Raw genomic sequence first — 15,555 nt, forward strand, 5'->3', positions numbered from 1 at the left:
GTAGTCTTGTGCGATGGGCTTGCAGTCAATTTAGCCAAAGGTAAAAATAAACTGATTTTAGACTTCCCAAGCGTCATATTTCAGCGGATGATTTATTGCAGCTACTGGGTATTAGTGTACCAGTGTCTCTATTTACAATTCAACTGGATGGGAAATCAGTTATAACCTTATACTGCTGCAGGCTGTAAGGAACTTTAGAGACATATAACATGGGAGATAGGGTTCGTCTTATTGAATATTATTTACTGGGTTTCCTTCTGGCAAATCATGAAGCAAATCAGAAGGAAATCGAAGTGATGCCGCGAGCAAGTGGAAACCAAGGTAACCACAACAGATCAAATTAAACGAATGCGAATCGTTGTAAATGTGATTAATAATTGTGACATGGAAGAAATGTTGATTTCTTGACGATCATCAGATAAAGTAGTTTGTGTACTGCATACGTTGAAATACTTGTAGACTGTACTAAAGGTAGAGAGGATTGATATATCTGTTTCCAATCTTGTGAATGTGGCTGCAGCCATAGCTCATGTTGCAAGCGCAAGCGATGACTGATCAAATAATAACGTGATAGCAGCTACAACGCATTTATACTGATGAAATTGCCATAATATAACCTCAGTCTCGCTTTAAGATCATTAATGATATACGTTCTCGATTTATTGTTGTTGTTCTTGCATTAACGTTGCTTAGCATGCTGCAGAAATTGAGTGATGGTGACTTTATCGGCGTGATAGATTTGGATAATCAGCCAATATACTAGGAGAAGATATAAGCAATGTCTTATTCTTGAAAGACAGTAATGACGTCAATCCTTGATCACTTGTTTAATGCACTGTACTCGTAGTATGACAGCTCTTTTCTGTCATTTCGATTTCTTTAGCTACGGCACAAGATCTCATCCAAGATAAAGTATCCTCCTATTTATCGTCAATTGTAGATGAAGATCAGTCGAATGATAGGTAATATCATATCGTAGACATTCACTCAACAATATCTTATTAGCTTTACCTGATTGCGTTTTAATTTCTCGGTTGCATAAGAGCAGGCACTTAGTGATCCTTGTAGCTGGAGTTGCTTATTTGCAATGCTTCATACAATGCAACTGGACTGGCCCTAGGATAGCTTCCGAGGCATTGCCTAGAGTACAAGAACTAAATCCATGTGCTCAAAAATTGCTCAGCTGCGATGAAGAAGTAAGCTTTCAACATGATACAGATCTTCATGACTTGTTACACTATACATAGCTATTACTCATGGTCCAAATTTTCCTCTAGCCTCCTTACCCTTTGGCTGATTTCTACGGTCTCTTATGGATCTCTCGATTATTGTTATTTAATTGCCGAAATCAATTGAGCTGCCCTAAAGGTAGTGATAAACTATTGTATATCCAAAGGACGTTTGGGCTCAGAGTTTAAAATAGATATTTAAGCAATCAATTGATTTCATAAATCCTTCCTCGACTAGTACATGCGTTGTACTGCATCGTCCGTCTATGTTACTGTTTGAATAAAAAAGTACTTTTATCTGTAACACGTATTTTATGTATTTCAATAGACAGCTCCAATATGGTGCATAAGATGTCTTTATGCCCATCAGCAATTATTTAACGATACCATTCCAGATCTCATGCAAGCGATTTTCGCACAGATTGACATAGGTAAGATCTTACGGTAACGGATTGATGTTCATGCAAAGATTTAATATACCAGATATAGCATCAAGGTTTACGTTGAATGTAAATGACATACGCGTATTTTTATTCCTAGTTACCGATGGTCTTTTGCAAGAGGAAGATTTTCCATCGTAAGGAATCTGTACTTGTTCGATTTAATATCGTTTTATATCCTTAAAATAGGTTCATTTTCAATACTTCATTGTATCTAATAAATATGGCTCATGTAATATTATTGATAGGCTACTTTGCTGTCAAGTCTACGTGGAATTTTCTCACTTGAAACGGTGTTACTGTGGTTATTTTGAAGCTAAGGTATATGACCAAAATAGATACTTTTTAGATCTAGTACCACATATTAGCAAATTGAATTGATTGAACCATGTCTCACTCTTTTAGAAATTGCTTCGAAAAGCTGAGTCTGTGATCGGCTTAAAGTTGGAGCTAAAAGGTATCAGTCGTACGACAATTAATAATTCAGATTAATATCGTTATTAATGCAATAACTAAAATCCTTTCGCCTTGGTATTAGGTCGATTAGGAAAACGTACTCGTTTTCAGGAAAAAAAATTGGCTCAACTTACCGCTTCAATAAAGTGCGAAACGCTGAAAGGTTTGTAACTGTATTTGTGAGCAGGAAGTTATCATTGCTACATAGCCTAGACCTGTATCATGTAGAATTTTTAAGTTAATGTGTCATTGGATTGTTGTTAGTCGTGTGCTTTCTTTTCTAAATAGATAATCGGATAAATATAGAAGAATTTTCGAAATTGGAAACTGCTGCCCTTCCGAAAGTATGACAGCACTCGCTTTTACACTTACTTGAGTAGATAACGTTAAAATAGAATTCGGAATATTTTTCTAAGATTCTAATTGTATAATTATTTGAACTGTTTTAATTCTGTACTGAAATTTAGGATGTTACATTGGATGATGATACCGTAATGCATCGCATTAAATTTTCGGACAATCAAGGAGACATTCCTGTTTTATTGCCTATAGAGGAAATAGTAATACTAGCCAATGGATATGCGCGCAAGCGATCATGGTAAATATAAGGAACCTTGGTCATTCCCTTGATATCACTTCACATTCGTAACCTTTGCTCCACTAATAAAATTTTATTTTTCTATCTGTTGTATATCATATTTGAATGATATTTGGATAGGTACTGGTATCCAAAGCAAAAATTACTTAAAAGCGTATAATAGAGCAATAAAGCAAGGAAAGCGTCGCAATAATTTGATTCGTGCTATGTTTGTTGGGCCTCGTAATGTCGGTAAATCATCGATTATGAGAGTTTTCACTCAGCAAAGGCTAACCGGTCATGACTCACCGACACAAGTTGCTGAATGGTCGGAAAGAATGATCAAAATCAATGCTTATGACGTTTATGATGGGAAATTTTGTGCTATGAGTGAAATATTAGAAAAAATGTAATCGCGTCTATAGAAGAATCGCCTCAAGTTACCAAAGAACTTGATGACAATCCAAACTTCAAGAAGCAGATTATCGAAACACCCATATTAAGTAAAGAGAATGCACAAGCTGCAACAGACGAATCATCATTAAATAACGTATGCCTCGTCTCTTCTGATACAACCCAAAGCGACAATCTAATAGTATCGATCTCATCTCAAGTTACTAAGATTTCGCTAGAGAGTGAATTTAATTCGAGCACAATGCAAAACGACCTTCAAGACTATTTTGTATCCATTACGAAAGACAACAAAGATGCAAAAGAGGATAGAAAATATGCTAAAATATGGGATTTCGGTGGCCACTCTGTCTATCACGTTACCCATCGGCCGTTTATATCCGCTAATAATATTTATATTCTTGTCTTTAACATTACCCAAAATATTAATGGCAAAGTAAAAACAAGAGATGATTTACTACTTAATATCACCTATTTACAAGCCATGCAAGAATGGCTTACGTCGATTATAAGCGGCCATAGGGATCAAAGTGATATTAGCATCAATGTTGACAGTGTACCTGTGAAATATCATTGCCTATTGTTATTCTTGTGGCTTCTCATGGCGATAGTCTTGATGGCAAAGAAGATAGAAATAGTCGATTTAAACAATTTGAGCAAGATTTAATTTCTTATATGCCAACTTATTAGCGTAATATCTACTCTTCAGGTATTATTTTTAATTGTAAACCTGAAGATAATAACTTAGCTACGCTATCTCAACGTCGAGAATGTTGTCATCGTTTACATCTCATTATTAAAGAATTTGTTCTATCCTTATCATTTATTCGTAATCCAATTCCTATCAGGTGGTATATTATGGCTACAATACTCAATACATCTTTTCACAGATATGAAAATCAAGAGTCATCATCCGTAATTAATCAAATTAGAGCAGCTCGTGTTCGTGATATTATGACTATGCAAGATGTAACATTATTAGCTCAAGATTATAGGTTGTATGAAAGTGAAGAGGAGCTAAAAGCGATGCTAATGTATTTACACGACTTAGGAGAGATTATATTTTATCAGAAAGCGGGCGATAACGGAATTATTATAACTAATGTCGATCGGTTATTAGATATATTTCGCGCGATCATTCAGTTAGATGAATGTTTAAGCGGAAGTTTAGAATTAAAATCTGAATACAAGAAAGCGAGCCAAACCGGAAGACTATCAAGGGTGTACATCGAATATTCTCTTAAAAAATTTAAGTTAGATGAAAATAGCAAGAATTGTATATTAAATTTGATGGAAACATATGATATTATTTGTTCGATTAGAAATGATAATATCGAAAATAGAGAAGATAGTCAATACTTTGTTCCATATTTACTTCGTCCCGATGTGAAACCTTTTGATTTAAGCAGATTTCATAAGTCGGATTGGCTATATATCGGCTACTCGTACAAAGAAGTTCCTCATATTCCAGATGGAATTTATTATTGTTTACTGTCATCGTGCTTAAGAGAATGGAATAATACAAAGGTAGAAATATGTTATCAATGCGCTAAATTTTATCTGAAAGAAGATCACTACTACCTTATCGTTAAAAAAGAGCAATCGTACATAGGCTTACGATATTGTTATCAAAAAATGGCCGACGCTAAAACTGACCGAATGTTTAAGAGCAAAATCAGAGACTGTATACGCGAAAAGCGTCCTCACGATATTGTACTGAAGAAATTGTCGTCTATAGTTGCTGAAAGGATGCCCAAGTTTTACAATGCGACATGTTATTTTCACGTCCAATGTCCAGAATGTCATAAATTAACTAAAATAACGAGTAAATGTAGTCTAGAAGGTAATAAGATGACTGAATGTGAATATTGTAATGAATTCTTTTCAAGTCAATCTGCAAAGGATTGGAAAATTGATGAGGAGGAGCCAGAAATATGTAAGTTATACCTGAAATTTGATTTGCTAGTATAATTCTAATTGGATCTTAACTAGAATAGCGATCGTTATACAATGCACAGTACAATATATTAGTATCTTTTATCAAAGTAGTATCGATGCCGAGATATAGTACATGATTATTTTACAAATTATTAATGCAGAAGTATCAATTTTCAAGTAGTTCAATTTTATATCACTAATTAATTACATCTATTTTCAAATTAGCCGTTTCGAAAGAAGTAGATCCTAAAGAAGTAGATATCAGGCACTATTTTTCTTGTATTGCAAATTTAATCGAAACGGACTGGAAAAAGTTAGCAGCTGTATTAGATCCGAAAATTAGTACTAAAGTTATCCAAGAACAAAATCGAAACGATGTATTTGGCCAAGCGATAGAACTACTAAATAAATGGTACAATAAATATCCACATGTTGGTATTCGTCGTCTAGAAGTCGCCTTGAGACGCATAGGAAGAAGCGATATTGTTACTCGTATTAATCAAATTAATCAAGAATTAAATATATAAATATAAATTTTGTAATAATTTTACCATTATTTGCTTCTAAAACGAGCTAAATAGTGAAAAATGCATAAAAATTAACTAGGATTATCAGAGCTGTTCTCGTTATAATTCAACTTACGTAAAAGAAATTGCTAGCAGCTTTTACTCATTGGTAGCTATTATATCGCCTAACTAATTTACACTGAAATTTGGAATACTTATTGTTCAAGATTTGATAGTAACTATTTTTATACTCGTCTGTTGTGAAATAATCACTTTCATATTAGCAGATTTTGTTGTGTGTGTAGAAGTATTGATCAATTGATAAAAAAAATTATACTAGTTAATTTTGTAACTGGAAATAAATACAATGCAATTTGGGATAAGTTGGCCCCAACAATTAAAACTCATGAATTATATACCCACCTAGTCCAAATTTGTGGTTCAATAATAATTAAGCTGACTTTATTCTTTTGACTAACTTTATTCATGTTACCAAATAACCTTGAGGAGGCTTAATATTTCTATTTGGTGTTTGAGTCGAAATTTTAGTCTATAATATGGTATCAAAAGAATAAAAAATTCAATCATGTTTCTATCGAGAACTTTTCGTATTTCTTGGTCGGCAGCCTACCTCAAATTTTTGTTAAATCAGACACCCAAAAATTGTATTGTTTTCTCCATTAGCAGGCTGCTTTTCAGATATTTCGAATTTTGCGCATTTCTTTGCTATGCATGCAATCTATATATTCACTGATGGCTTGTTTTAGAATTATGATTCTGCTATTAATTTGATAGTAGATTCCTTTGCTGTCATTTCAGTTTATAGTTACTAACGATTCATTGCCTATTTCCTGACTCGAAGTATCGTCAGCACTATTCAAAAATAAGTACTAGGGTGTATTGCCATTTCTTAGCATAGGCTTTGTATCTCTAGGCTTTACAACCACTAGTTTGACGACCAATTCACTTGACTGGCTATGCTCAAATTTGGTATCGTATGGTTTCGCCGCTAATGTTATAGTATATAATATAATAAATTAAATCTTATGGGAGGCGCGTATGTAACTGTTTTAACGCGGTTCAGAGCAGATTTAGTTTTCATGAGTTTCGTTGTTTCATTACGTGGTTTATTATCCTGATTGATATCGCTATTACGAAGCTGTGCGGTTGATAGATTAAGAATCTTCAAGACTTCAAAAATTAGGAGTTATTGAACAAAACCTCGTTTACAATGATACAACGTAATCGATCAGCTTAGGACCTCTAACGAGAAAGAACTATTTTACTGTACTAAACTACTCGCTTATATGCATTTCCATGTTAACAATCTTAGCTCCTTACTTACTACACACTTCAGTATTAACATCTCAAATAAAGGATAGTTTACACCTTTTATGCAAAGCTCTAGTATGAGCACTGTAGCACTCCTCTTCAAAAGGATACAGTTACATAGCTAGCTATATTTAATACTTAAGCCTCTAACGGAATATCTATCACACGTAGAACACTATAAATACAGTAGACATTACTAAATATATTAACTTAGAATACAATATTACTCTGTCTTACAGAAACTATCGAAGGCAATTAAATATACCGTAGACAATAAGGAAAATGTAGTATTTTGTAAATAATTACTTTTTACTTGTACGAGAATTTATATCTGAGAAATTTTTGTTTGCTTGTATTATTCTCTAGATAATAGTTTGACTCCTTATATATCTGTCAGCTAAAACAAATTGATTATATTTGCAAAAGATAAATTTGAATGCCAAGTCTAGCAAGAACATTATGCGGTTCTAGCATATCTATTCTTAAATAGTTGTACAAAACAATTTCACCTAATTTTAAGTATCGTTTAATACGTATTATGGCTACAAATTTTAGAAATATCCTTCAGAAAACATATATACCTAAATATCTTTACAAGAAAAATAGGGCAATATGGAGTTAATTATCTCGTATCAATATTTTTCAAGCTGTTCATTTATACAATTCTTAAAATTTAAATTGAAAATTGACGGCTATATAACATAATATTTTATAGATCACAAATAATTTCTTCTTGCATGATGATTTAAAATATTATATTTATTCTTTGGCACAATAAATATAAATATGCCAGTGTTATAGGAGTATAGTTTGCATGAAATATGCTGAAAAAAAAATCATTTGTGGATATATTAGTCTTATTTAATGGTATTTTCATAGAATCTTATAATACGGTATGTAATACTTTTAGTATAATACTGGCCCTTGTAGTACATTATCTTTGCACCAATATGTCATGTATTGATACACAGACTAGCTTATAAAAGGAGTTGAAAAAAGAAATAAAGAGGAGCTTAAGCGCGTGTACTCGGTCGGTTGCGAGCTATACAATATAATCCGACTACGAATATAGCGAGAACAATAATTGAAGATAGACGATTGATACGTAGAATGGGCTCTGCCTTTGGTATGTTTTTGGTGCCCACAATATCTTTTCTAGAAATTTCCAGCAAAGCTTTATCTAGCTTATCAGTTGTCGCATTTGTAGAATTTTTCTGACGCCATGTATTAAGAAATTTCAATGCCCGATTGAAATCATTATTTTCCTCTTCTTTGATTGCATTAACCGGAATTTCTGGGTCGAGTACTCTCGCTAATCTTGTCCAATCTGCTCCGATCTTGCTCGCAATATGACGAATGTAATTGTTTAGGCCTTGAAAGTGAGCAAACGCATGATAAAATCGTCAATATACCGATACTTGTCTTTGTTTGCAAATTTAATTAGCAGTACTATAAACAAAACGTTATTTTACAACGCACGGACTACATTATTTAGCATTATCCAAGATCACAGAGAAAATTAAAATGTTTACTAATACTATTATAACCGCAATAAAGCGGAAAAAATATTGGTATGTGTAAGCTTTAATTATTCAACTCGTATTATTTCAAAGTCGAAAAAATCGTCAACTAGGTAACTGTAGTTAAAATGAAGGTCTTTACCTCAAGTATAATATTTAACAAAAGCTTACTAACTCCTATTTCGTAGCGTTTTTAAGATCAAAATTATGATTTATCTCAAAGTTATCCGGAAATGAAATGCAAATGACACCTGAAGAACTATTCTGAATTAAGCAATTTAGGAAAAACTTCGTATGGTGCGATATATACCACAAAGACAGCTTATACGTAAATGCAAACTGAATAACATTAGACTACTAACGAGAACAACCAATCATAGTAACATCAGTGCTATCAGTAATCATGGTATTTGTTTGCAGTATTATTACTCTATCAAGTCGTAGGTGTTAAATTTATTTATGAAAACGTGGTACTGCTTGTTAACTATGCTATTCTTGCTTATATAATTATAATGTAAGTGGTATACTTAAACTCAGCTTCGTTGCCACAAGCTTCTTGAAAATACAAAGTGCAAATAATCCATGAAAAGATAATTAAAGTAAAGATTGCTGCAAGACTAGTACTATTGAACTGACTGCGCAGACTAAATACTGCTTATTGTCATCAAATTGCGTTAGTTGCGGTAGTATCGAAAATTTAAAGGATGTGATAATCTCAAAAATTATTCTAGAGAATAACATTTTCAAAATTTAGCGTACAGAATCCATCTTTAACTTAATATATTGTCATGCTATATTATTTCATATACAATTGAGTGCAATGTAGCCCAAAATAGATCATGCCTGGAGCTTATACGGTGTAAAATAGAGGTTTGCAGTTTGCAGATTCTTACAATCTTACAAGCATGATCCATTTTAGTGGTCATACGATATAAAGAAAGCTGTCACAAATATTAAAATGATAACGCTTTATTTTAAAACGGTACTTCTTCGCTAATGTAAAGTAAATCATAATATTATCTATCAATAAACATGCCTTGGATTTCTCGGTCAGCGCTGTTAGATAGTTCATCATCTTTCTTTAGATTTTTTCAATGGCTCGGCAGCTTTAAGAATGACATGTAAATAAAAAAAAGTTTAATCGATAGAACCTATGACTGACAATCCAATGTTTCTCCTTTTAATTTTAATGCCAAATTTTATCAGTAAATATCGCTATTATTCTTATCTCTCTAAACACTTTAAATCCAAAATAATAAAACTAAAGAAAAATTTCAGTTAGCATGCAATATCTAGAAAGTATGTTCACTAAGATAATCTAGCAGTGAATTTTTTTTTAATATATTGCCTTGTATGTTAGACTATGTACTATTCATCGTACTGCGTAAATGCTATGTATCTTAATTATGGTTGGTAACGTTTAGAACTGTTTGATCTCATTTCTAAGTTTAAATAATTATGCGTAATTAACACAGTATAGTCACGGTCCGATTTTGGATGTAAAATGCGAACTTGAACATTCAAACAAGGAATATGTACAGTAAATCAATGAAAAATTTTGAGAAAATTTCTAGTCAAGTAATTGAATGAAAATTGATATGATTTTTAATTTTTTCAAGACAGAATATTTGTTGGATTCTGTTAGTATATCATGTTTTTTGCAGTCGTCTAACACCACATGAACTATTATCATCTACGTTGAATTTGATTTTACAATCAATATTACCTTCTTCTACATTGACTACATCTCTAAAGCTAACAAATACGGCTAATAGCCGTATCTACCTCAGATCTAGATAGTTGCAATAGTTGCAGTGTTAGTATATCTTACGTTACTTTATGACATCTAACGCTCCTCTGTAATATCTATAGTATTATTATAGGATTTATGGTCCAAAGTAATGAATCTATTTTCTATTAAACTATTTATTTCAATCTTTCAACAGTAGTATACCCTATTAGTATCTTTGCGGAGATATAGATGGTGATAATCGTCGCTAAAAAACTGATTTGGGTTATAACGCAAAGTTTAATATGAAATTAAAGTCTTGTCGTGTTACGCTTGAGATACGCTATCGTATCTACAGTAAATTAAAAATAGTCTATGAAAATTCATTTATCATAAATTGTGTAAATAATGAGAAGAAAATCTTGATAAACACTTTCTGTTTATAGCATAAAAGCTTACCATCTTCTTTTACAGCATTGGCTTTCCTTTTTAAATTTTTATATGTAGAAACAACTTTTAAAGAGTGCTTCAACTAATGCTTTCTTTGTGTAACTCCGACCTTTTCTACGCTTATAATTACTCAACATTTGCGCACATTGATCGTCAACTGATCCAATTTTTTCAGCTATAATTTTATCGATGTCGCCTTCATCAATTCCAAATTCTCTTGCCAAAGTTTTCCACTTCGTTCCAATATCTTTTACGATTTTGCCGTTATACTTCTTGGCTGCTACAATAATTTTATTTTATTTGCAAAAATAGGATCAGCGGCTACTTACGGTACATCATATTAAACAGTATAATAGAAAATCGAATGTAGCAAGAATGAACGATTCTCTCTATACTAAATATATTCCTCTTTCTAAGTTGAAATTGTTGAAAGCGCTTGCTATACAAACCAATTAAATGACTCTATCTTACAAATCAGGTAAGTCGCTACTATTACAGTATGCGATAGATTTTACTGTATTATCACTTAAAATAGTAAAAGAATGTTAGCCACAGTACAACTTACAAGAATTGGGTTCGTCCATTTCTATCTCAACAGTTTCATTAGAATCGACAGAGTCTTTAAATCGAATTCCGGGTGCACAACCAGCATTGAATTTCTCAGTTTCGTCTGATTCTTGTTCTAGAGTTGAATCGACATTACAAAGATAAAGTATCATCAGCCATTAAAGAAACCAAAGTATAATGTCATTCGCTACTATGCATGCAAGCGCTCAACATTTCTATAAAGTATTATAACATCGTTAAACGTTAAAAGTATGAACTTGTTACGATACGTAAGCTCGCCCTAATTATTAAGTAATATTAAATATTGTTTGTATGGATTGACGTTTTATTAATTGTCATTTCTTCATATAATCTGTTTAATCTTTGATTAATATGATAATGCACAGTTAGCGTTGTTGACAATTGATTTAATTAATTAATTATATGATTAAGGTGTTAAATTGTCACCTCGTGTTTACTAGTTAATCTCTTTATTAATTTATTAATTAATTATCAGTTCTTAACAATAGAGGTTGTTAATTAATTATCTTATATAAAGTCTTTAATGACAATATTCATAATAATTCCTATAACTTTAAAAGGATAGTTTTATTTTATGTGCACCAGGAGTTTCTGACGAGACTATAAAAGGCTGGTGCCTGAAGATCCCTTTTAGTTAGTTAGTCGGTCGGATAGTCAACTATTTTTTCAATTGATATTTAATTGTAAAGTCTATAATCTCGGGTGCCGAGATTTTTTTCAGTATTAAATGATAGTAAATCTCTGACTTTCTCGTCTACACTATCTGTGACGCTATAATTATACCATAGTATTCGGTCGTTGGAACTGAATTATTTGGTGGTATAGCTAATCTCGCCTGTTTAAGTTAGTAAGTGGTGTTCTCCGCAAGGATTGGCGTGTGTAGACTACTTTGTCACTAGTGGTGTGTGACAGAACTCTTTTGGCTTAAATGATTCTAATATAGTGTGATTTACATAACTCATTGTTGTTGTACTAACTGCAAGATATTCTCTTTAAAATGCAGAGTGTGAGAACCTATTGAAAAACATACTTTAATTCAAAGAAGATTGTTGCAAAACACATTTTACTGAACAGAATTTGGCTTTTTACGCTTTGGTAGTACTTGTAACGATCAAAATTCAAACGATTGCAGACGGTCATATTTAAAAATAAATAAATCATTTGCAGAAAATTATAAAATAGCGATAGCAAAATAAGACTACTGAAAAACGGATGATTGTAAAGAAATATTTCAGTTTACTCTGCAAGATTGCAGCAAATCTCGTATTGCAAAGTACGGTTCTGCACTGTAGGTGAAAATGACGAAATTTTTAAATGTGCGGAATGTTGTTACACAAGTTTGTCAATTTACAATTATCTAAGTTTTAAAAATATCGACATATGTTTACAATGACTGACAGAGTATGTACAGTTGAAGGGGATAATGGCCAATAAAAGTACTTACTTATGCACGTTATACTGTGTTGCGCCTTAAAGTGTGTACATTTCGAAAAGATTCTAGTTACTATATCGTAAGTTAGAGAAGTAGTCTTGCTTACTAAAGGTAAACTTGACTTGCTGTAAGTCACATAATACTAAATAATGATATCTTGCTATCTAAACTTTATTAAAAAAACTACTGACTAAGTCATTAGCTAATTGATTCATCAGTGTTGGTAAATGATGCAATTAACTAGAGAAAAGATGGTACTCTTTTCAACTTATTGAATAAGCTATTTAGTATACAGTTAGATCCAAGCTTGCATCATTGTAGCTTACTGAAAATATACTGTTACTAGTTTTGGATTAAAATTATGCATTATGTATAGGCGATGAAGTGATTTTATAAACGCTTTCTTGAAAAGCCGGTAGTAAAGATAAATGAGATGTGACGATCAATTTAGCATATGTATACTGTGTAGTGCCAGGCTTATTAGCCCTACACAAAACTACTGCATTTTAGCTGAAATCACTGCAATGTGATAATCCTTTGCGATTTTTCGTTCTATCAGTAAAAAATCTTCGTTAGCGATCAGTTTGGGTAATTTTGATAAGGTTCAGCAGTAAATAGTTCTTGTCGATTCTACTGCCTAGATGCAATCTCGTTTCTACTGCAATAAAGTTACTAACTTCATTAAACCCTATATGATATTAATTTGTAATAGCCTCACTGTGTGATAAAGCGTCTAACTTTAAGCAAAGACTTCCGTATCTTGAGAATAAATTACATCTTCCACCAAGGACCAGATTAGCTACGACTAACTTAACTTCGAAGACGAAATCTCCTGCTTATATGTACATTTAGTTGCAAAGTATCATCAGGATACAGAATTCAACATCTATCTTAGTTAGCCTAGGATTCGTTACTTGTGTATGTTAAGGTGTTACAAAGCATAGAAAATCAAAGCACAAATTACGCTATTGATAATAATGGCACAATTTACCATATCTGTAGGACAATGCTTAATATTTTTGCATCGTTATTATTTGATCCAAAATCTATTTAATGTCTTTCATAATTCAAAGTAAAGAGAATAATTTCCATAAAATTTAAAAATAATTTCTAAATAAAAGCTGTATATATAATATTTCTTCTGCAGGAATTTAAGTAATAATAATATTTCTTCTATCGTAAAGAATACCTTTGCTGGCTTGTCTCATATACTGGCACTGTAAGTTCAATAATGATACAACTACTTATTTGCATTTTAATTAAACGTAAATTAATAGCAACTGTTCATTACTTTTATTAGTTATCTTAAACAACCTATCAAAACTAAAGTATCTAGAAATGGAAACATTTACTGAAATGAATTCGCTTGTTGGCTTGTAAGGCATACAAATTTCTCTTTGCTACTCGATAAATATAATATCATAGCCATAATTCCAATTGAATTTTATTCACAATTTGATAATTCACCTATAGACCTTCACCTACTGTACATCTTGAGCATTTGAGTTGCTATAAATTCATCCAAAGCTAGCCTTGCAAGGAGAAATATACCAAACCAATGCTTTTAGTTTACGGATATTTGAGGAAACTACTAATCCTTCTAATTGCAATTTTATAGCGACTTTTTACACTTATTTGTTTCTACATTAACTAAAATTTGACTGGAAGACGTATTACAAATTGACGAACTCTTGTACTCCTTCGTAGTAGCCTAAAGTAGTGATATCCCTACTTTACCTATAAGTTGAAGTCGCGAAATTTAAGCTCAGTTACATAATTAAAGTTGAAATATTTAAATGTAAAAGTTTAATAATGAATTCATGATAGCTGCATTACAGTGTCTTGTTTATAGAATCATTTCTGCAATAGAATTCTTTACAATCTAGCTACTAAGTTAAGCAACTACATTATGGAGATGGGAATAGGAATTTTTGTCTATGTTAGAATAATTTGATTAAGCTTAACCTTATTTAGTCAATTTCTAGTATTAATACATAGTATCATGTTTTATTACTACACCGACTATTGTAAGATAGCAATACTAAAATTGATGTTTATATGAAGAAGCTGAGAACAATCTTTTGATAGTTTGAATAACTGTGATTGAATTGATTTATGAGAGATTGTTGATTAATTTGAGAATGTTCTGTGTGTCGGTGATACCATTTGACTACCTTGTAATAGTCATTGGACATCTTTACTGATAAAGACTACTGTCTTCATCAGCTACCTAAATTACTATGTAATCCACTAGAAGGTTTTGATGCTAGTAATGCAACTACTTAGCTAGACTACGAAGCGTCAAGTTCTATCTGATATTTGGTTTAGGAATATACCAAGTAGATCGTAAATTGTGTTGCTGTTAATAGCTGATACGCTGAATTTACAGTAACATTACTAGACCGTAAAGGCAATTTCTGTAACAAATCTACAATTAGAATTACAAGCGTAAGGCCTTATTGTAATGAAATGAAAAGTGTAGAGATCAAGCTACAAAACTTTAACAAAATTTGATTCTACCTTCGTTGCACTCCGGTCGACTTAACGCTAATACTTTGACACCAAATAAAATTTGGGGAAATAACCGAACAACAATATATTTCAAAGCAAAAATGGAGAGAAGTATAAACCGAACAACCTTACAAATACTTAGCTTTAAGTATTATTAAAATAAATGACAGACTTAAAAACTGTCAACGACCAAACATCCTTTCAAAAAGAAGAACGTTTTAACTTACGACAATTCGACCCCGAAGGCCTTTTAAATTAAACACGTTCTTCAAATAAAATCTTCTTCTACTCTCCCTCTAAATTTTCTAATTGCACTATCATTTATAGGCTTCGTAGAGCCGCCTGAGGTATTTAAAACTAAACATTTGCTAACCAATCGCTCTTAAGATCCGTTTTAGAAAACTACTTTGCACCATTTAAGAAAACAAAAATCATT

General features: G+C 32.0%; 2 protein-coding genes across 2 annotated transcripts; one reads left to right on the forward strand and one right to left on the reverse strand.

Moving 5' to 3' along the window:
- Positions 1-209: 209 nt before the first annotated feature.
- Positions 210-5,936, forward strand: TRIADDRAFT_63591 (uncharacterized protein; the record flags this gene model as incomplete). The annotated part of the gene is made up of 12 exons (XM_002108332.1): positions 210-321; positions 884-962; positions 1,121-1,196; positions 1,558-1,660; positions 1,770-1,806; positions 1,918-1,990; positions 2,075-2,126; positions 2,208-2,288; positions 2,844-2,954; positions 3,128-3,549; positions 3,804-5,049; positions 5,277-5,936. The coding sequence occupies 12 exons, from the start codon at positions 210-212 to the stop codon at positions 5,576-5,578; spliced, it is 2,694 nt and encodes an 897-aa protein (XP_002108368.1). The 3' UTR covers positions 5,579-5,936.
- A 4,699-nt stretch (positions 5,937-10,635) lies between these two features.
- TRIADDRAFT_52769 (uncharacterized protein) lies at positions 10,636-11,307 on the reverse strand (the record flags this gene model as incomplete). The annotated part of the gene is made up of 2 exons (XM_002109054.1): positions 10,636-10,868; positions 11,154-11,307. 2 exons carry the CDS (start codon positions 11,305-11,307, stop codon positions 10,636-10,638), a joined length of 387 nt encoding a protein of 128 aa, XP_002109090.1.
- Between the last annotated feature and the right edge of the window lie 4,248 nt (positions 11,308-15,555).

Source organism: Trichoplax adhaerens, genomic scaffold (assembly GCF_000150275.1).
Source record: "Trichoplax adhaerens TRIADscaffold_1 genomic scaffold, whole genome shotgun sequence".
NCBI lineage: Eukaryota > Metazoa > Placozoa > Uniplacotomia > Trichoplacea > Trichoplacidae > Trichoplax > Trichoplax adhaerens.